Here is a 21,818-nt window from a genome sequence, read left to right as displayed (position 1 = left end):
AGAAAGGTGGGAATGAGTGGAGTACTCTTAGCTCTACCTGCATCTATATTTACGAGAATATTATACTCTTGTTTTGCTTACAACTAAGCTGCGGAGCCTATGGGATCTTAAAACACAGATTTACTCTGGTTTTGCACACATAATAATAATAATTTGTTTTATTTATATACCGCTATTCCAAAGATCATAGCGGTGAACAGCAAGTAAGCTAATTAGCAAGTAAGCTAATTTGCCCCCAACAGTCTGGGTACTCATTTTAGTGACCTCGGAAGGATGCAAGCCTGAGTCGAGCTTGGGCCCTTTTGCTGGTCTTGAACTCGCAACCTTGTGGTTTTGAGTGAATGGCTGCAGTACAGGCATTTAACCACTGCGCCACCAGGGCTTTGATAGATTTGACCATATATACCAGGGTGACAATTCAGCGATAACCTCTAATTTACGATAATACAAAGTAAGGGTAGGGGGTATGGTGATGGACTGCAAGTCCCATCATTGCTGCCCGTGTTGGCTCAAACTGATGAACTCAATATATGTTGGGTGACAGAATTTCCACTGATGGAATGAGATTTTTATTTCCCAACATCAAAGGTATGACTGTTCTTTAAGTAGCCAGTGTAGTGTAGTGCTTTGAGCATTGGACTACAACCCTGGAAATTAGGGTTCAATTCCCTGCTCAGATATGGAAACCCAGTGGGTGACTTTGAGCAGGACACACACTCTCAGCCTCAGAAAACCCGTGACACGGTCGTCAGAAGGCAGAAATAATTTGAAGGAACACAACAATAATTTAAGTATCTCATGTAAGGAAAATGTGAAACCATTTTTACAAAGCTTATCTCAAGCTCATAGAGCCATTTATCAGCACAGAGTAGCAGTGTAGACCCAGTTTTTGTTCCTCCTGCTGCACAATAATGATGTGGCCTGATCAGATCATTTTCCAGAAAAAACTATAAAAATTTGCTGTGACACCACAGATGGAAAAGCCTAACAGGCAGAGGAAGTTCATGTTAACTTCAATACTATCACCTGCAAAATGATAAACATTAAATTAAGAGTAAGCCAAAGAGCAAATTATTCTGCAAATTCTTTCCACTGGGCCCAAACCCACTTCCTTTTTCAAGATGCAAAATAAAAAGAAAAATGTTCAAAATGAAGGCCATGTGAGTTTGGTTTCTGATTGACGGGGTACAGAACCTCCTGGAGGAAGGCCACCTTTTGATGAAAAATACTATCAGATTTGCAGCCAAGCAAGCAGTAAAAGGGTTCAGGAAAAGGAAGCAAACTAGAAACAGGTTTTAAGGATATTTTGGGACTTGCTAAAGCACTTTCATGTCAAACATTGATATGAAATTACCATTCAGTGCATTGCTGCTGTCAATAGGTAATCACTGCAAATTATGGTGCAATTCAAAACATTTTGTTCATTTATTGTAATAAAAACCAAATGGTTTTGTTATCTCGGAACCAGAGTTGTTTAATTTAGATTTTTCATAATGATATTACCTCAGTGATGGAAAAATGTAACACATGAACCAGTCCTGCAATGTAGGATCCAATGATTTGTTTAAAGAGCTTTGAGCAAAGAGTATTAAATTATCCAATTTTTTAAACTTTTAAATTAACTCATGCCTAAACACATTATATTGAAGCATATCCTTGATTTATAACAGAATGCACTTTTAAATAAGTAATTCTTGACACCATCATGACACTGTATTTCTGTTTCAAGCGCAAGTTTTGTAGGAAGGAGAATGTTACGTAATTGACCAACTACTTCTGCCAACTGCTTTCTTTGTAAAACAGAACCTTCAAAGAGTTTGATTTTTAAGAAGGAACACTTGCAATGCAAATTACATGCAAGACCACTAGCTCTTGTATCTCCTACTCTTTGTTCATGTGATGTTAGTATCAGATTATCACAATAGATCTATGAACTGCCTCAGGGCACTTTTGAAATTTCAGCTGTTCTTTGTATCCCGCAAGTAAATTCACTTTTTGATAGGCTTAATTTCATTTATTACTATGTGAAATGCCCTAAAAAAAATTTTAAATCTTGCAAGGCTATAAGGCAGTTTATACTGATATAGTTTCCTGAGCCCATGTGGCATAGAGCCAGTGTGGCATAGTGGTTTGAATGTTGGGCTAGAACTCTGGAGACCAGGGTTTGAATCCACACTGAGTTATGGAAACCCACTGGGTGGTCTTGGACAAGTCACATACTGTCAGCCACAGAAAACTCCATAAACCTGGAAATGATTTGAAGGCACAGAACAACAAGTTGCCTGAAACACTGACTGGTTCCCATGGATGACTAAATTCAGCAAACAAAATTAATGAAGACAAGATAATATATTGTGAGAAATCATCTGCCACACTATTTTCATATGTATTGCCCTTTGGTGGATTTGGATGCCCGTGTTGCAATGTTCAACTTTTCAAGGGCATGTTACAAATTTGGTTTGAATCCAGACCTTTTCTCCCACAGATGGAAGTGCTCTTTCCTTCATGGAAATGTTGTAATACTCTCTAGACAGGCAAAGGTGGTAATTTTAATGATCTCTTTCCCACAGTTCCCTATTACCCCCCCCCCCCCTCACATCCACTTTGGAGAACTTGAAGAATGAAGCAATCTGACATATGGAGTTGGGAATGGAAAATGGATGAAAATCATCTTCTCGCTCTATCAATGGAAATGTCTGAAGCAGAATGCCATTCACGCGATATTTCTGCTGACAAAAACAATGGCTTCATTAAATCCTTTAATTCTGCCAATTGCTAACTCTGAACTGAGCTTAGCCCAATGCTCTCTTTGTATGAACTACCTAAGAGTAATATAACATTTAATTTCAGATTTACAACTGGTTTTATTTTAAAAGGCTTGTCCTAAATCTTACTATATTATTTGCTATATTAATTGCAATATTAGAACGGAAATATCCTGACAGAAGAAAACAATCACACAAGAAACATTGTGCTTAGTTTGTTAGACTGAAACTTTTTATTTATATATATTTTTTAAAAAAATAAAAACTATTTAAAATCCTCCAGTTAGACAGCATATTATGAAAGCTTCCATGAAATGTTTTACTGTACTTGTTTTTTTTTTTGATAAAGTATGCAAAGCATTAATGCTAGCGTTTAACTTTTTAAAATTTTTAACACCTAATACAGTTTCAATCTAAAGGATCACTTGCACACAAAAAATAAAAATAAACGCATTTGGTATAAAAGTCTTCCACTTTAACACCATTTTTAATTACTTGTGCCCTCAATGGCCCCAAACACACAAGACTAGTGGTACAGTTTTGTTTTGTTTTTTTGCTTGTTTCAAGTGTACACACGTTTCTTTTCATGTACTTAAGTACTCTAAAGGACACTAATCCAGAATACAAGAATCATTTTCTTCAGCCTGCTGAATTCAGTTTCAACAAGGAACAAATCTATAAAGGCATCTGGGGAAAAAATCATTTTTCTTTACATTCTGACTTTCTGTACTTCTTATAGACACAAAATTCCACACAACAGCTCTTGAGTACAGGACATGCAGCAGAATGCAGGTTGAATACAAAGCCAATCAAGTTCTCCATTTGCTTGGTTTATCTGAAGGCTGAAGGTTTGCAGAATGCCCACTGCTTAGAGAAAACATTTTCAGTACGAATGTCTGCATATATCTGCCCCGGACCAATCCATGGCTAATTGGAAAAGTATTTATAGCACAATAGTGCATAAATAATTTAGGTACAATATTAAAACACAGCTAGCAAAATTAAGAAAAAACTTTTATGACAGCTATATCAATCCTCCTTTGACTGGCTGCAAAGAAGCATTCCCTCCTGCCCCACACCCCAAAAGTAGCATGACATTATTCACTGACATGACGTGAACAAGACACTTATTTGTGCCTATTGCCTCTTCTCTTCATTGCAGCAGTGCACTGTGGACAATACCATTTCCCTTTCGGTGCTTCTGTCAATCCAACACAGCCATAATGGAACCACTCTATAGGACACTGTAAGACAAATTAAAACAAAGAAGAAGAAATACAGGGTGAATCTCCTTTATTCAGAATTCCCCCCTCCCCCCAATTTCCAAAATTCAAAGCTTTTTCATGTGTGCCTGAAATAGTGATACCTACGCTTGCTGATGGTCCAATGCATACAAATTTCCTTTCATGAGCATAATTATTGAAAATATTATATAAAATCACCTTCAGGCTATGTGGATAAGGTGTATATAAAACATAAACGATTTTTGTGTTTAGATTTAGATTTCTCCAAGATATCTTGTTATGTAAATATATGCAAATACAGGTATTCCTAAATAGAATAGGAAAAAAAATCCAAAACACTTCAGGTCCCAAGCGTTTCGGATAAGGAAGATACAGCCTGTACTGCATTCACTCCTGGAGTCTGATTATTACAGAACACAGCAGTAGATTCTTTAACACAGTATAGATTTAGGATGGCATTCATAGCTCCACTTTTGCTGTATGAAAGAACAGAATTCCTAGCTTTAACGGACAGCACAAGAAAAAAGGAAAAAAAAAAAAAAAAGGGGGGGGGGAAGCCTTGTCTGTTCTGAAAGCTTCATCGCTGTAATGTTATGTGTTATATCAGCAGTGTCATTTATTCTATTACTGAAAAATTATGGTTGCTCTTACCTAAAGTGCTCTATGCATGCAATGGGTTTGTAAGTTATCACCTTTCAACAGTAAAGCTAACAAAAAGCCTCTACAACTCAAAATAGTGCTAAAAATGTCCACAAAATGGATTGGATCTAGACACATCAAGTATGAATAAGTGAATGTAGATCTGTTATGGCTAAACTGCCCCAATGATTTCAATGGGTCTGTTCTCAGCTTAACCAGGTTTGAACCTAACACATCATCATGTACATTGTGAGGAGCTACTGCTAGAACAAAAAAATCCTGATACATGCACAAGCCTTTTTAGATGCCTAGTTTCTCTTAAAAATACAGTTTGCAATTCTGATTTTAAATGGAAAACTTGAATTTTCAACAGTATCGCTTTGCTCCAGTTTTGCTGTACTTACATCCTGGTTATCACAGCCCACCATTTCACCATAGGAGACCTATGAAAAAACACAATACACATCAATCAGCAAATTATTAAACATTTTCCACTCTCAAAAATATTTGACATCAAGGAGTTAAGATAGGCTGAAAATGGATACTACACTCTATAAACTTTCATATATTTGATATACATTCATGATATGCATTTGCTTTTTGGTTCCACACACATTTTTAGACATAACAAAACCACCAAATGATGAAAATACATCCTTTTTATGATGATTAAGAGACCACTGTGTGCTAAATCTAATTGTACAGAAGCACTGAAACATTCTTCTCTTCATTCCCCCATGGTGCCCAAAACTGTACTGTGGGACTAGGAAACCTTCTAGAGCAGATTTTTAAGTCATATGAGTGATAGAGGCTACCAGGGGAGAAGCTAGCAGAAATATGTTCAATACTTATCTGCCTTGTTTTACAATAATAACAATTTTAAGAGAGCACACACTACATTTTCCTTGTTAACACCCCCAACATCTGTAGTCTGTTTTTTATTTATGTAGCATGTCTGCCTTTCATTTTAACCAAAAAGCCCTGTCATATATTTTCAGACAAAAGTCTGAAAAGCGCAGATTTCTAGATCCAGTTTTCAACTGTCCTTGGGGAGATTAGCACCAATCTTGGGTATGTACAAATCTGGTTGCAGGTATAGTTGGCTTTCAGCCAGGAACTCTTCTACAGCTTTACCCTTAGGATGATTCAAGCTGGATCACTGGTTTTACAGGGTGGACTGGACTTTCAAACATGGAGCAAAAAATCTAAGATGGCAAGTATACTTGTGAAGGAAGAGCTATATTAGAGCCAAGTGTGTATATAAAAAAATGGAAATGTAATGAGCCAACACCAATATTAAAACCAAAGTTTGAAACAACTGACTCCACTACTCCAGTTCTGAATCAGTTCTGCATCACTATCCTTCTAATGAAACAATTCAAAACTATTAAAACCCTCAGTGTCCATTTAGATTTTAGATTTTTAAAAGAGGGCATGCAAATAGCTATTGTTATGTGTGTGCTTGCAGTATGTCATTTCTAGAAAGCCCTGCTGCCAGGCGTTTAAGACTTTCTTCTCACTTGGTATTGCAAATGCCTGAAAAACTGTTTATTCAGACCTTTGTCATCTTCTTCTTTATGTTTTATTTCCTTTCTCCCTTATCTTTATGTCATGTCTGTAGCCAAATCTTTTTTCTGCTTTTAATTTTTTTCAATGCCAACATTTTTGTATACACTTTGTAAGTATTATGATTCTGCAGCAAACATTCAACATTCCTCATATACACTTTCCTACTTTAGATGCTATTGTGTAAGAAAGTAAATGCTATATTTCTTCACTAAACTACAAATCATTTTTGTGCACATCCTACAAAAAGAGGTCTGGGGATGCTGAGGAGTAACAAACCAAACCAACAAAAAGCCCCAAAAACACAGAGCATGAAAGTTAGTAAATGGTAGCCCTTGTATCTCTTATTCATACATTAGAAAGATTTTATTTAAAGGCACACTATCATACAAATGTAGTTGGTCGTCTGTATCCGTGGATTCTTTATCCACAGATTTAACCATCCACGGCTTGAAAATATTAAAAATATACATAAACTCCAAAGAGCAAACCTTGATTTTTCCATTTTATATAAGGGACACCATTTTACTATGCCACTGTATATAATGGGGCTTGAGAAGCCATTGATTTTGTTATCAATGGGGAGGAACCCTAGAACCAAACCCCAGGGACCAAACCAAGAACTCACTGTGGTTTTTTGAGAGCACATTCTGCACGTATCAACACATGCTGATTATAACTGCACAGCTTTATAAACCACTCCTTTATAATGTGTAGACTCAAGCATTTTATAGCATTTTAAACACTAAAATTTCAACAGAATAGTTTATTATATAATATCTGCGAGCTGAAGTGGTCATCTGTTAGCAAATGAGCCAAGATCAATGAGCCCACTAATCTGCGCTATTAAAGACTTAAAACCATCTACAGCACTATAATTAGAACGCACTGTATTTGATTATACATTATTTTATAGAATATACCTGATTGCAGATGCAGTAACGTGGCTCATTTGGATCATAGGTCCAATCAACTTGACTGTTAGATTCTGACTCTGGTATTACTGCTGCTTGTTGAGACAGTTCTTGTGCCAGAGCAGAGGATGAGGAACATGATGATAAAGATGAAGATGAAGATGAGGAAGACTGCTGACTAGAAGACTTGTTGTTGCTTCTGAAAAATAAATATATATCCAGGGATTTCCCCCTTTACTATCCATAAAACAGTTTAAATTTAAAGTATGAAGATAGAACTTTGCAGTACAGTTGTTGTACAGTAAGTTTGTTATTTCACTATCAGCCGAGAAGATTTACAAACTACCTTTAACCTAGATTTTACTAAGATTACTAAAAAGGAACCACTGGGCAAAGAAATGGCTGAGGTAGCCAGTGTTCAGTGAAAAAGAAAGACTACCAGATGAACCATCATGCATATATGTATTACTGTTATCTGCTACCTATCTTTCCTACCTTCACAAGCATCTTTATGTATCAGATTGCTCTAAACCCAAACAGCATCACACATACGCAAGTCTGAGAATGTATTTTTTTTCCTTTTAAAAAGTAACTTGTTTCGCCCTCCAAGGCATTATGGCAGGCAAAAGTTAACTAAGCTGCAAACACACTACAGAAATAATCCAGTTTGAGACTGCTTTAAGTGTCCTGGCTCAATGCTACAGAATACTGGGAACTGCAGTTCTGTGAGACTTTTAGCCTTCTCTGTCAAAGAGCTCAGGTGCCACAATAAACTACAATTCCCAGGATTCCTTAGCAATGAGCCAAAGCAGTTAAAACAGTCTCAAACTGGATTATTTCTACAGTGTGTTTTGGGCCAAGAACAGCAATACAAAACACTGGGTCCTATTTTAGACTTCCATTTAAGACTCCTCAATATTATTGATAATAGATTGTTTTTCCTGATTCCTATGGACAATTGCAAAGAAGCTATCATTTGTATAAACCTACTTGCTTTTTCGACCACTCCGTGAATCTGTGGTTGTAGAATTCAATGTCTGTGACAACGTAGATGCCAAAGCAGATGATGAATATCCAGCTGAGTCTCTGGATAATGAGAATTCTCTTCCAAGGTGGAAGTCATTGTTCTTAAAAGCTTCATAACTTGCTTTTAAGCTTGATGTCCGTCTTCCTTCCTTCATCTACAAGAAAAAACACTGATATTAATATAGAGTGGCACTTCAAATAGACCTGGTGAAATCAATGGGACAAGTTAGTTATAACTAAGGAGTGAAGAAGATGGGCAGCCCTGACTGGGTCGGGACCGCGGCGACTGCAAAGCCCACTTCCAAAGTGGACCACCACTGCAGTTCCAAGCCATGGTGGCCAGAAGTTGATCTAAATGGACTCCTTTTTAGGCCAGCTTTTCGCAGCTTGGCATGGCCTTGCCACAGCTTCCAACTACTTTGGGGGCATGCATCATCTGAATGTCATGCCACCGAAGTGGCCATAACCTGCTAAGTCCCCTTTATTTCAGTCAGTATAGTCCATGACTAAGTATGGACCCAACACACAATGTACTGTTGCTTAGAAACATTTAAAATCTGTTCTGAAATCAAGTGCCACAGCATTATTTAAAGAGTAAAGTGGTGTTTCTAAAACTTTATGCCATCTTTCCTATAAAAGATGCCTCAAGAGGTCACGTTAGGTGTTCCCACCTGCCCATTACAGACCATTTCAAAAGGAAGTACACGTGCAGCTAAGTGTGCACAAGACTGCAGGTTAAGCTACCTGGGTACCTTATTCACTTCAGATGTACAACTGACTTTAGTGGAAACATTTTGAATTCCCTGACTAAAAGCAATGTTTCTTTTCTGGTAGAACCAAGAGCCATGAAATTTCAACTTGCAAAGAAACAAAAATCACTGAAAATTCCTAAATTCCCAATAGTAATGTAAACCAAATAAAATTTACTCCCCAAACAGGCTGCTTAAAAACATAATTTGAGTTCCTTACCTGTGCTGTGGCTTGCACTGCCTGAGCTGCTGCCATGGTAATAGCACCAGCTCCAGCTCCTGAAGATAATGAGCCCAGGTTATACGATGCCAATGGCTGAGAAGAATTTGCATTATATGCACTGTTGGATGAGGATGATGAATTACTGTTTCGACACCCTTGATGAACAAAGGGAACATATTTATATAGTCTAAAGTGAAAACTTAAATTAGATTTAAATTTCAGAAAGCTGAAAATCAGCTGTATCTTTTTGTGAAAACTGTAAGGAGAATTCTCATTAAATAATAAGAGTTAGATGATATAATGATATTTCAGAAGTCTTGTCACTCCTCTTTTCATCAGATTTTCCCACTTGTTTATTCTTTCACCCCAGGACTAAAGTGTAAAAAGACCATGGGGAAAGTGAACTCTTCAATTTATATATCAATAAATCATTTAATGTGATTAAAAGTGTAGTGCTGTTGGTATCCAAATTTGATTACAGGGTGACTCTTTTAATGAAGATGGTAACACTACATTATATACTTTTGAAAGTGCATGCCTTTAGAACCAAATTAATAAAATTACTATTTAACTACTTGGTTTTTTAAAAAAACTTGTTTCAACTACAAGATGCTGACTGTACAAAATAAAATGAAATATGGTTCTACGTAAATGTAATGTGAATACTTTTACTTCAAGAAAAACTGTGCCATCAGATGACATCTCTGGTTTGCCCTGTATCAGTTATTTTGCATTTTCTAGAAGCAGTTCAAAGTTGTACAGAAAAAAACCCATGCCATGAAATATTAGTATTTTTGTATTTCAAAAGCAAATCTGTCATAACTAAAGGAGCTATTTGTCCTGTGTCAACTGTCACTCCTTATACTGGAGTGTCCTGCAAGTATATATGGAGTAGTTATATTTCAGTTAAGGTAAATAAATAATTTTTAAGTAATTTTTTTTAAAAAAAATTCCCCTAGAAATGGTCACCTCTCTCAAAGGTTTGCACACATGGGTAAATTATGGGTTTTGGTTAAGAGCACGCCTCTTCTAAGTCCAATTCTCTCTTCTGGAAAGAGCGTGTAGGTATCATGCAAAACCACATATACTGTTAAATAAGAATAAGGCTGAAGGAGGGAAGTGTCAGTGGAAGGCTGGGGAAGGAAGAAGCTTAAGATGAGAAAAATGGAAGTGAATGGTGGAAAGTAGCACTGAGTTCCATATTTGGTGACGAAAAATACAGTATGCTCCAAATTTACCAAATAAAGAAATAAAAAGTTGAGCAAGGGAAGAGAAGAGGTGCTGCAGGAAAGAGACCTACTTTTTTTCCTTCCCTCAAGGGGCAAAGAACTCCTATTTTCCTCATCTTCTACAACCTTTCAAAGTGTGAGAGCAAATCTCTTTTGTTTTCCTGCTCTACTTGCCAAATTCTCTCTCTCTCATACAGACACACATATACACACACACACTATTCAGAAAAGGGTATGGAGAAGCACATTACTGAAAACAGGCATTGGCTTCATCTCACTGCATTCATAGCCCAAGCCTGAGACAAAGTTCCTGTGATGGCATTAAGAAACCTTGCCCCTTTGACTCTTTTAAACATTTAAGAGATTGGAAAGCTGCTACTGCCAACTCTCTGCTCAAGATGGCGAGCCAGGTCTATGGACTTAAAACACAGGGTTTTTTCTTCTTCACCCTACTCTTTTCTTCATGAGTGACAATTCTGTCAGGAATACAGAGCTGCACTTCAGGGCAGCTACTTCTCAGAAAGCCACACAGTATCTGCCTTTGATGAAGCTTACTCAGAGTAACTAACTAGAGTTAACCTTCTTTGTTTGATTAGCCTCTTCGGGAAAGGAAGTGCCTTTAATTTTGCAAAGTTATATTTATGCTTTATATTTTTATATCAGATTTATTAAACATATAGGAAAATGTGTTACTGCCTTTCTGCCAATAACAAGCTGAAGTAATGTCATTACTGAATACAGGACTGGAAAGAGAACAATGTCAATTTGATTCATATGTTTAAACCTTCCCTCGCTTTTGAAACTGTAATTACCTGGTGCATTTTCTTTAGAAGCATCTGAAGTGAGAGTTGACAGAAGAGCTTCAGACTTAAACTTCTTTTCGGGGACATGATCTGTTGCTGAGTGGTGAGATGAGGGATTATGCTTTCTTTCTGTATGATAAAGAAAGGAAAAGCTTCATTAAGTTAAACTTGAGGCATTTAAACACTAAGTACATAATATTAAAACCCAAGTGCACATCACTTGGCTCCACTATGAAAACCACCACCAAATTTCAGTTCAGTACTTCCATTCAACTACTTGTAGCAAATTCTGGCATCAGTTTTTGTTCTTATTAAAGGTATTTGTTGAAAATAATAATTCTATACTAGCATTTTTTAAATATCCATATCAAGTCACAAACAAAAGTTGAAATAATCAACTTACTTTCTACTGGAGTGTGTGAATGTGCATGATGATTATTCAGTGGTTGAGATGGTGTATCCAGTTCCAAAGAACCTATCAATAAAAAGAGATTTTACAAATAAAAGGCCATTATAGGGTCCATACAGACAGGCCAAAATAAAGCTGCTTCAGGTCACTTTGGAGGTATGCTATTTAAATGATGCATGCGTCCTAAGAGTCTGGAAGCTGCACCAAAGCCATGCTCCAGTCCTTAATGGGTGGCTGGCATAGTAACACCTTTGCTTTTTGTACACAACCTTTGTTTCATGCACAAACTTATTAAAATATTATATAAAATTACCTTGAGGTTCATATGAAACATAAATGAAATCTGTGTTTAGACTTGGGTCTAAGGCATGAAGCCTATGCAAATCCTGGTATTTTAGTCAATCTATATGCTGAAAATAGTGTAAAACAACATCACACATACTTACGCCTTTCCAATATTTCTGTGATACCAGCATTATCTGCTTCAAGTTCCATTTTAAATTTAGCTAACTCCTGGTCCAATTTTCTTAAGTGACGGTCAACCTGATTTAAGAACAAATTTTTAAAAATTATGCTATTTTCCAGGCAGCTTTTTACTGTGAGAAAATTTTGAAATTATAAATAAGAAGCTCTATGTAGGTGTCAAGCAGATGGGGCAAAAGGAGCGACCAGAGGCTGCTCCCACCCCAATCACTCCAGAACTGCAGCAACCGAACACCATGGTCCTGTAGCTGGCCACTTCTGCAGTTCTCAATGGGCCGCCAGCAGGAGTGGCTTTTTGCCATTCTTTTTTATGGCGGCTTCTGGCCACATCAGCCACCCTCAGAGCTGCCTCCAGCACTTTGGGGGAGTGTGTCGCATAAATGCCATGCCTCTGAAGTGGCCAGAAGCCACTTTATTTGGCCCATCTGCTTTGGGCATAACATCAGTTACATATTCTTATATGATATATAGGCCCAGTACAGGCTGCCCAAAAAAGGGCAGTCTGCTGGCACCTAGTTTTCCGCGGGGGGAAAACGCAGCGGGCAAACCGAACAGCTTCCCACCAGCGGAAAAAGAACCAGCAAAAAGCGGTTCTTTTTGCACCACACTTGTGACACCCGAGTGCGCCAATGGCGTACTCATGATGTCACAAGCGTGGCGCGACGTGCGGATGCTATGCGTCCGTCACGTCATAATGGCAGCGCCCGTGTAAACAGGGTGCTGCCATTTTGCCGCTGCCAGTATGTTCTAAGGTTAGGGAGTGTGTGCATGGTGCGTGCTCCCTAACCCTACTGATGCTTCTGCCACACCACATTTTGCCCATCTGTACTGGGCCATACTTATGCATAACACATTCACACACACAATGTATACTTATTTATACATATCATATTTAACAATACATACGTATACATACATAAAAGCATCACTGAGATATGCTCAACTGATTCCCTTAGCATGAAAACGTTATACCAATTTACTACAGTGAAGTTTATCCCTCTTATTTCATGGGGGTTCCAGTAAACTAAAACCTAAGAGCCAAAAATAATAGGCCTTTGCAGAAACAAACTAGAATTGAATCCAGTGGCTATCTGGTGGCAGCAATACTCTAGGAAGAGTGTGAAAAGTCATGTAAGGGAATAGGGATTCAAAATGGGATTATGATGAGTGGTGGTTAACTGTGAGACCTCCAAAGTGTGATTATCACATATATAAACTCATTACTGGCAGTGCCTCACCATTTTCACTTGTTCCTCATTTTGTTTGGAAGGCCAATTCAGAGATATTTACAGTAAATTTGTCATCTTGAGATTAGGGAAGCTGAAGAACTGCTTCTCTCCTATCTTTTTCACAAGCCATTTTTCGTGGGCCTCTTTCAAGTGCAATGTGGCAGGGAAAACAAAGGGATTATATTCTAACTGGGGAATGCCCTCCCCGGAAGCATGTGTTTGATGTAACGTTAGGGCCACATGAAAGCCTCTCTACTTTGCAATTTTTTTCAATCTCTTTTACTTTTAACCTGTTTTTACCTGTGAAGCTCTTTTATGTTGTACTTTTACTGTTACAGATTTTTAAAATCCTTTTATTCTGAACCACTAAGCGTGTTGTTACAGGACACCCTAAAAATACTAAATAGAATTGCATGGGCCTGTTACAGACTGCCAAACTAAAGCTGTTTTGGGTCTCTTTGGAGGTATGCTGTTTAAATGATGCATGGGTCCTAAGAGTCCGGAGGTCGCGCCAAAGCCACACTCCATTCCTAAGCACTGGAGTGCAGCTTTGGTGCAGCTTCCAGATTCTTTGGATGCATGTATCATTTAAACAGCGTACCTCCAAAGAGACCCGAAGCAGCTTTATTTTGGCAGTCTGTAACAGGCCATGGTTCTCACTTCTAAGTTAGTAAGAATAATACTGTAGTGCATGTACACTAAAGAGATTTAAGCTGTTATATATCATCTGGACAAAACTCAAAGGTAGTATAATATAAAATCTAAGGAATAATACATGTTCTAGAACCTTTCAGTATATGATGGTTACAACATATAACTACAATCAAAGCACCATGCGCTTAGATCTGTGTGTCTAAAAAGACAGAATTTGTTTCACAAAGTACAGTATAGCCATCTCTGAAGATTATGACAATCTACTTATGACAATTTACTTTTGAAATAGAGTTGAGGGGCTTGCAAAACAAGAATCAGAATGAATGAGAGTCTGCTATGCAATGCTTCAGAAAGTCAAAAACTCTTGGGGTACTTCAAAGATTGAATCTTTGCTTACCACACTGAGATCTTAATAAATTAGAAAAATAAAATTGGTTTTGCACTTCAGAAATCTAGTTCTTTATAGCTGTCTCTAAGATATACTAAAAATCTTCTTTAAAAACAAAACACAAGGTCAAAAAGAGAATTATCATTATTCACTGCACTGCCTTATTCATTTGCAATATTTTTGTAAAATACCTTTTACAGACAGACAAATGTGTTCTAAAAATGAATATTTATGTTTTGAAAATAAAGAAGTCCAGTATCTTAATTAGTTCTAAATTCTCTGCTGTACTTACTAAGTCATAAATCTGATTAGCCAGCTGTACTTTTTCATCTGCATCTTCCAGGGCTTTATAATAATCCTGTATGTGGAAAAATAACAAAAAAAAAAAGCATCTTTGAATACCTTTTTAGTTATTATTGCAAATTAATAAAGACCAAGTAAACTTAGCCCTGTTATAGACTGCCAAAATAAAGCTGTTTCGGGTCTCTTTGGAGGTATGCTATTTAAATGATGCATGAGTCCTAAGAGTCCGGAAGTCGCACCAAAGCCACACTCCATTCCTAAGCACAGGTGTGCAGCTTTGGTGCAGCTTCCGGATTCTTAGGACCCATGCATAATTTAAATAGCATACCTCCAAAGAGACCCGAAACAGCTTTATATTGGCAGTCTGTAACAGGCCTAAGTTAAATTTGCCTAATCATCAACAGCTATTCAGTGTTCTGTTTGCCTCTAACCTCTAACAAAATAAAATCAGTGAACAAAATTGGAGCTTATGGACACTTTGAAAGCTGAACTACTATCTCCATCTCTTTCCCATTCTTCTTAAACATAGCAAGGAAAGTCTATTCGGAGAGCCATATCTCTTTCTCACTTGAAATTGTGTCATTAGAACAAAAGCAGAGGTACACATTTAGAACATAAGGAGACTGAGAAGCATTTCAAAAGAGAATGGGTATATATACAAAGATACAATTCATTGCAGGATTATCCTCTAAGACTGAAACTTTAGAATGAATGTCGTTGCACATATTCAGGACACTCTGCACTGTGCATCAGGACATTATGCTCAGTTCAACCTCGAATTCAAAAATCTGGCTTCGGAGCTTTGTTTGTTTTTATTAGAATCTGCCTCATTCTTACCTTTTTAATTGAAGTCATTTGTTCTTCTCTCCAGTCTTGTTTGTTTTTCTTTGCATTCATAAAAAATTCATTTACTCTTTGCTCCAGTTGATCCATTGCATCTTAAATAAACAGAATATTAAAGTGCGTTCATTCATCTTCCATAAATATGCAATGGGTTATAAAAGAATAACAGAAGTAGATAAATATACTTAGGGGGAATGAACGCCTGCATGTTTATGCTTTGTAATTCAGCTTTTCTATTAATCCCACTTTAGGATCTGTGACACAAATAGTAGAATCCCAAGTATCTTTTCTCAGACACAAGTCTCACGGAGTTCAGTGATATTTTAGTCCAAAATTAGCACAGATAAGATACGTCTGGAAACAGGTTCTATCACAAAGGTTATATTACAATCTGTGGTATTGTATTTAGGCCAGATATGTCTGTCCCTTTACTACACGGTGTGAGATGAATCAGTGGAACAGAGCCAACATAACCTGGGAGTAAGCAGCGAGGCTAGGTTCTGATTACGCATGTATAGGTTTGATCTGTGGAACTCCAAACCAATGCCAGCTTAAGTGGGAACAATTCTACTGAGTGCAGTAGGTCAATATACATGGGGATGCTGTATCAAACTATTGCGGATCTGATTATTCACAGATTTGATTAAAAATGTTCTCTCTAGGAATATCTAGGTCCTCCAGTGCAACTCTATGGCCAACTTTAACTAAAAGTTGCACTGAAAGACCTAGAGATTCCTAGAGAGGACACTCTACTACTAGGCCTTTGTAGCTCCTCCAGGGCAGATATATGGTCAGTCTCTGTCGGACATTGACCAGAGTTGCACTGGAGGACCTAGAGGTTCCTAGAGAGGGGTCCTCTCAGGTAAAAACATGTTGTTTTTTGTTATTTGTGGTTCCCCCCCCCCCCATATTCACAGGAGTCTTGTGCCCCTAACCCTAGCGAATATGGAGGGGCAAGTGTATTATATATTGTGCATACATATATCTATATAATTATATGTGTAATTATACAATATATAATATTGTATATATTATACATTTCAGCACTTTTTAAGAATGATATTTATTATTTGTTTTTATATATAACATACTATATGTAGAGCGCCAATATGGTGTAGCGGTTTGAGCACTGGACTATGACTCTGGAGACCAGGGTTCAGATTTTGGCTCTGCCACAAAAACCTTGTAGGTGACCTTGGGCAACCCACACTCTCTCAGCCTCAAGAGGATGGCGATGGCAAAAAAACACTCTGAACAAATATCGACAGAAGTCACCAGATGTTGGAAACGTCACAAAACAACGATGGTATATTATATATATGTGTGTCTGTGTGTGTGTGTAAAATAAAAATGAGTTTTAAAAGGTATGCATGCACCTGAGGAACCAGGCTGAAGTCTACAAAAGCTCAGGCTGCCAACTTCTTTATTTCACTTAGTCTCAAAGGTGCTACAAGATCTCCCTAGTCTTAAAAGGTGCATATATATAATTATATATGTAATTATAGACTATTATATATATATATATATATATATATCTCAGCACCTTTTAAGAATAATATTTATTATGTATTTTTATATAACTCATTGTATCTAGTGAGCGATTTGAGCACTGGACTATGACTCTGGAGACCAGGGTTCGAATTCCGGCTCAGCCATGGAAACGATATATAAGCATCTTTTAGGCCTGATTTTTGCATGACACCTGGAGAAATAAATATATAACAAAAACCTATTTCCCTTTCTCCTTTCCATGCTGCAATGCATTCAGAGCCACTACTGTCCTGAGAAACTTCGCAAAGTATTGGCCTGACTTTGCGCTCATTGCCACTTTTGAGGAAGCAAGGCAAGTTCCCCTACTGGATGTTGTTGTTTTTTTATAACGCTCCAGCTGGGATTCGAACCCTCGCCTCGCCTCGCCTCTCAAGGATCCTAAGTCCAGCGCCTGACTCGCTGCGCCACGCTGACTCTCGAAAGCAGCTCGCTTCCTATTCGGTCTCTAATCCCGAGGGGCGGGGCTAGTGCCTCCATTCGCCACGCCCACGCCCCCAACGGACTCACGTACTCTGCACCTGCAGGTCCATCTCGCGCATCTCAGTGAACCTGTCGCGGAGGTCCATGGGAAGTTGTTCAATCACTGAGGAGAGAGGAGGGAGAAAGAGCGTGTCAGTCAAAAAAGGGGGAGGAGCGAGTGGGCGGAGCCTCCGCTCGCGCGCCGAGTCCCCCCTCCCTTCGGGCCTAGCGCCACCGCCAAACACCCCCCCCCCCCGCTTTCCTTTAAGCACTCACTTTCGAGGTAGTCCTCCAGGTACAACATGGCGGCGGCTGCGGCGGCGAGGCCCGTGGCTTAAGAAAGGCGCCTCGGTTTGTTTCTGAGGCGAGCGAGGCGGGGGGAGGGGGTTGGGTGGGGTGTTTAAAAAAAAAACACCGCCTCGTCTCTTCCAATATGGCGCCGGCACCGCCAACAGCACCCGCCGCTCGACTCAGAGAAAACAACATTGGCGGCTCAGAGCGCTCGCTTCGGCCGCCACGCGATTGGCTCCCGGGCCTCTGACGTAACGAGCGGCTCGAGCCCGCCGCGCGGGGCTTTCTGGGAAACGTAGTTCTTTTTCCCAGGGAGGGCCAGAATGCGTAGTAATAGGCGGTTCATCTTATTTCCTAGCTGGAAGCTAGCTAGCTGTGGGTCTGTTATGGATTCGTGGCTGAGGAGACTGCATCCACACTGGGGAAATAACCCGGTTTGGGTGGCACCGCTTTAACTCTGTGTGGCTCAAGGCTATGGAATTCTGGGAGTTGCAGTTTGTTGTGGGCCCAACTGTTGTTGTTATTATTATTATATTTTATTTTATATTTTAATATTTTAATATTTTATTATAATAAATAAATAAAATAATTATGATAAATAAAATAATATTTCATTTTAATATTTAATAATAATATTTTAATATTTTGTTATAATTTATAATTATTTGTCCTAAATAATGATAAATAAAATAATAATTTTATTTTTACTATTTTAATATTTTATATATTTATTATAATAAATAAATTAAATAATGATAATAAATAGAATAATATTTCATTTTTAATATTTTAATAATAATATTTTATTATAATTTATATAATTATAATATATTTTATATATTTATTATAATAAATAAATAAAATAATTATAATAAATAAAATAATGTTTCATTTTTAATATTTTATTATAATTTATAAATAAATTGTGATAAATAAAATAATATTTTATTTTTAATATTTTAATAATATTTTAATATTTTATTATATTTTATTATGTTATATAATAATACATTGTATATATTATTTATTATTAAAATAAATAAATAAATTATTATAATACATAAAATAATAATTAAAAATAATAAAAATTTATATTCCGCCTCTCCTGAAGGATCGAGGCGGCTTACATCGATAAAATTCATACAGTAAAAAATACAGTAAAAACACACACTTCATTAACCCTTCCCTCTTAAAATGACACATAATACTTCATTAGCAATAATAATAATAATAATGATAATAATACATAATGAGATATCTTGGCGATAGGGCCCAGGTCTAAAAACACACACAAAATCATTTATCTTTCATAAACACCACTATAGGCATTTAGTTTGTTTTAGAGGACAATCCTGCAATGAACTGTATCTTTGTATATACTGTATACCCATTCCCTTTTGGAAATGGTTCACGGCCTCATTATTGGTATTCAGAATGTCCTAAAAGTGCACTTCTTCCTTTTATTCTAATGACACAGTTTCCAGTGAGGAAGAGTATGGCCCTGTGAGCAGACTTTCCTTCCTGTTTTAAAAAGAATGGGGAAGAGATGGAGATAGTAGTTCAGCTTTCAAAGTAGTGGTTTGTGTATACCGAACCATTGGAAAGCAAATGTGTCACTACCTTGTTGTTGCGTGCCATGTTGTTTCTCTTGGTAAGCCGACCCTATCGCAGGGTTTTCTTGGCAGGTTTCTTCAGAGCGGGGTTGACATTGCTGTTCTCTTGAGGCAGAGAGAGTGTGACTTGCCCACAGCTACCCAGTAGGCGTCCATGGCAAAGGTGGGATTCAAACCCTGGCCTAGAAGATCTCTCTGCATACTGATTCTAGATGTTGGATTTGAATTATCACCATCCTCAACCACTATTGACATCAGGTTAAGGTAGACTGGTGTATGACAAGCTGTTTTTTTTTTCTTTTTTACACAAAATTCAGAGAGTTCCCTTGCTCCTTGTTTTCAAAGAGCATACAATAACGTCTTCTGGATTCTTTGATACCTCTCCTGATGCACAATTTCGAAGTCATTTCACTCAGTCCTTTAGTGTGCACACAACCCAACTCAGCACGAAAGCTTCTGTTTCTCATTTTATGATACACTAGATATATAATCACCTTTCTTTGGAAAAGAATAGGTACTCTTCCTTTTGTTTTGAAAAGGTTTCTGTATCACCTCCTTTTTTCCCATGCTCATCCAGTGCTCAACTGTCATGTCGCCCATCAATTTGGTTCTAGATTTTCTTTTCCTCTATGAGGAAAGCATACTGGAGTACTGCTACTGCTATTACAAGTGGGCAAGTACTCTCTTTTGTTCCCTTGAAGTGTTTGCAATACTTCCCAGTAGATTTTCACTGTTAGAGACTGGTGCGTCTGATGATAATCCAGAAATCTAATTTCTTCCTACCTTGTCTCTAAATTTTCAGAGCATTGGCACTGCATCTAGAGACGTGCTGCCCATAACTATCTTCTCTGTCTTGTTTTCTGCCAGTCTGGTCCTTGTCAGCTTTCTGTTCTTTTTGGCATAGTTCCCCCCCCCCCACCAGCCTTTCCACCCCTTCTTCCCTTGTAGACTTACCAAATATTTGTTGATCCAGTCTGAATCCTGTCTGTGTAATTAATGTTTCTGTTTTGTCATTATGTTCCTATTTGATTATTCACAAGCTGTAGTTGCTTGTTGATAGCTTTCCCCCCACCTGGGAGCACCAATTATTGTTTTAGTACACTTTTACTTAAAGATCCTAAATGCATTCATCCAGATTTGTGTGCATAAGGAAACACATGTAAACAGAGAAGGGTAGTAACAATATCACGGGAGACATGCTGCACAAGCAAAAACTGTTGAGTAGGAATGGAAAACTTGAGACCTCCAGATGTTGGACCTCAACTTGCAACATCCCTCATCACCATGATGGCTAGAAATGAAGGGATTTGCAGTCCAACAACATCTAGAGGGCCATACTTTGCTGATGTTGTGGTAGTACAGGTATATTCCTACATGCTTTAATCCATGTGACTGGGAACCTTGTTGACCCAAGTCAACAAGGTCTCTACATGGGTACCAAATATGTATGTATGTGCATACAGTAACATCGAACTTTCACCTCCACTGAGAAAACACCAATAATGTATCTATGTCAAGCACACAACTGAAAGAGAAATTTAAAAAGATGATTTCAGTTTAGTCTGTGGTAGTGTACTGGGATTCTTAAAGCCTGGACTTTCTCTCACTAAGTCCACTGGCTTGACAGAGCAGAGAAAACAACAGGACTCAGAAGGCTGAGAATCCAAATTCCTTTAATGCCGGCAAAAGTCCTCAGCGGAAATCAAGTTTCCAAATACCGAGGCCACAAAACCAAAGAAAATGGCTGTTCATATAGGTAATTTCAACAATGAGGTGCCTAACAATGTATTCTATTGGCTGGTTCAAAGTGCAAACGTACAAATCTTTCTTACAATCAGGACACAGAATTGTGACTATATTAAAATACATTTTAGGCTCACTTGGAATATTCCATCACTCCATCACTCTGTGTGTTATTTCCTCCATCCAAGGATATTGTTCCTAATTGTTTTGGCTTTCAAAGCAAGCTAGTCGCCTTGATGCTTGCAAAGGTCAACTTGTTCTCTAAACATCTTACTGCAAATCCTGTTCAGCATTTTCTCTCTCGCATACACACAACCTTGACTCCAGAAATCTCATTCCTATATCCATAGTACAACCATTTCTATAAATCTATAGTAGGGATTTTAATATAAAAAATTCATCTATCTCAGTAGGATCCGGTCAACCAACCAACCAACCAGACACAATACTTTGAATAATACAAAATACTGGCAGTCCTCTATCCCTGACCCAGTCTGACTTCTCATTTTCATTCTTCTTTCCTGTTTTTTATTAAAATATTTTTCATAATACTTAATTATGTCAGACAAATTTGTTTGTTTTGATTTCTATTACACAGGATGCATGCTTGTATACAGAATAACAGCAACAAAATCTTCAAGATATGTGTGCATATGTGACCTAAATCAAATGGGTAGTCGAACCCCATTGACTC

General features: G+C 37.7%; 1 protein-coding gene across 3 annotated transcripts; it reads right to left on the bottom strand.

The window, feature by feature from the left end:
• Positions 1-2,975: 2,975 nt before the first annotated feature.
• On the bottom strand, positions 2,976-17,982 carry ING3 (inhibitor of growth family member 3). 3 transcript variants are annotated; one of them, XM_089524357.1, is made up of 12 exons: positions 17,754-17,982; positions 17,530-17,601; positions 15,462-15,562; positions 14,614-14,679; positions 12,014-12,110; positions 11,562-11,633; positions 11,168-11,287; positions 9,124-9,182; positions 8,119-8,309; positions 7,138-7,327; positions 5,053-5,091; positions 2,976-4,009 (listed from the first exon to the last, which is right to left on the bottom strand). In XM_089524357.1, the coding sequence occupies exons 1-12, from the start codon at positions 17,779-17,781 to the stop codon at positions 3,893-3,895; spliced, it is 1,152 nt and encodes a 383-aa protein (XP_089380483.1). In that variant the 5' UTR covers positions 17,782-17,982; the 3' UTR covers positions 2,976-3,892. The 3 variants fall into 3 exon arrangements, with proteins under 3 accessions (XP_089380483.1, XP_089380481.1, XP_089380484.1); XM_089524355.1 differs by having other exon boundaries at positions 9,124-9,281; positions 17,754-17,976; XM_089524358.1 differs by lacking the exon at positions 17,754-17,982 and having other exon boundaries at positions 9,124-9,281; positions 17,526-17,601.
• Between the last annotated feature and the right edge of the window lie 3,836 nt (positions 17,983-21,818).

This window comes from Sceloporus occidentalis, unplaced genomic scaffold (assembly GCF_023333645.1).
Source record: "Sceloporus occidentalis isolate IW3139 unplaced genomic scaffold, rSceOcc1.0.p SCAF_5, whole genome shotgun sequence".
In the NCBI taxonomy this organism is placed as follows: domain Eukaryota; kingdom Metazoa; phylum Chordata; class Lepidosauria; order Squamata; family Phrynosomatidae; genus Sceloporus; species Sceloporus occidentalis.
The sequence above is the reverse complement of the archived record's forward strand: the minus strand, read 5'-3'. Positions and strand labels throughout refer to the sequence as shown.

Bases quoted from the DNA above. Each gene is read 5' to 3' on its own strand.
- ING3 (XM_089524355.1), bottom strand. From the start codon at position 17,781: ATGTTGTACCTGGAGGACTACCTCGAAA. The intron at 17,602-17,753 runs GTGAGTGCTTAA...CTCTCTCCTCAG, and splicing joins CCTGGAGGACTACCTCGAAA to TGATTGAACAACTTCCCATG. The intron at 15,563-17,529 runs GTACGTGAGTCC...TGTTTATTTAAG, and splicing joins GATGGACCTGCAGGTGCAGA to ATGCAATGGATCAACTGGAG.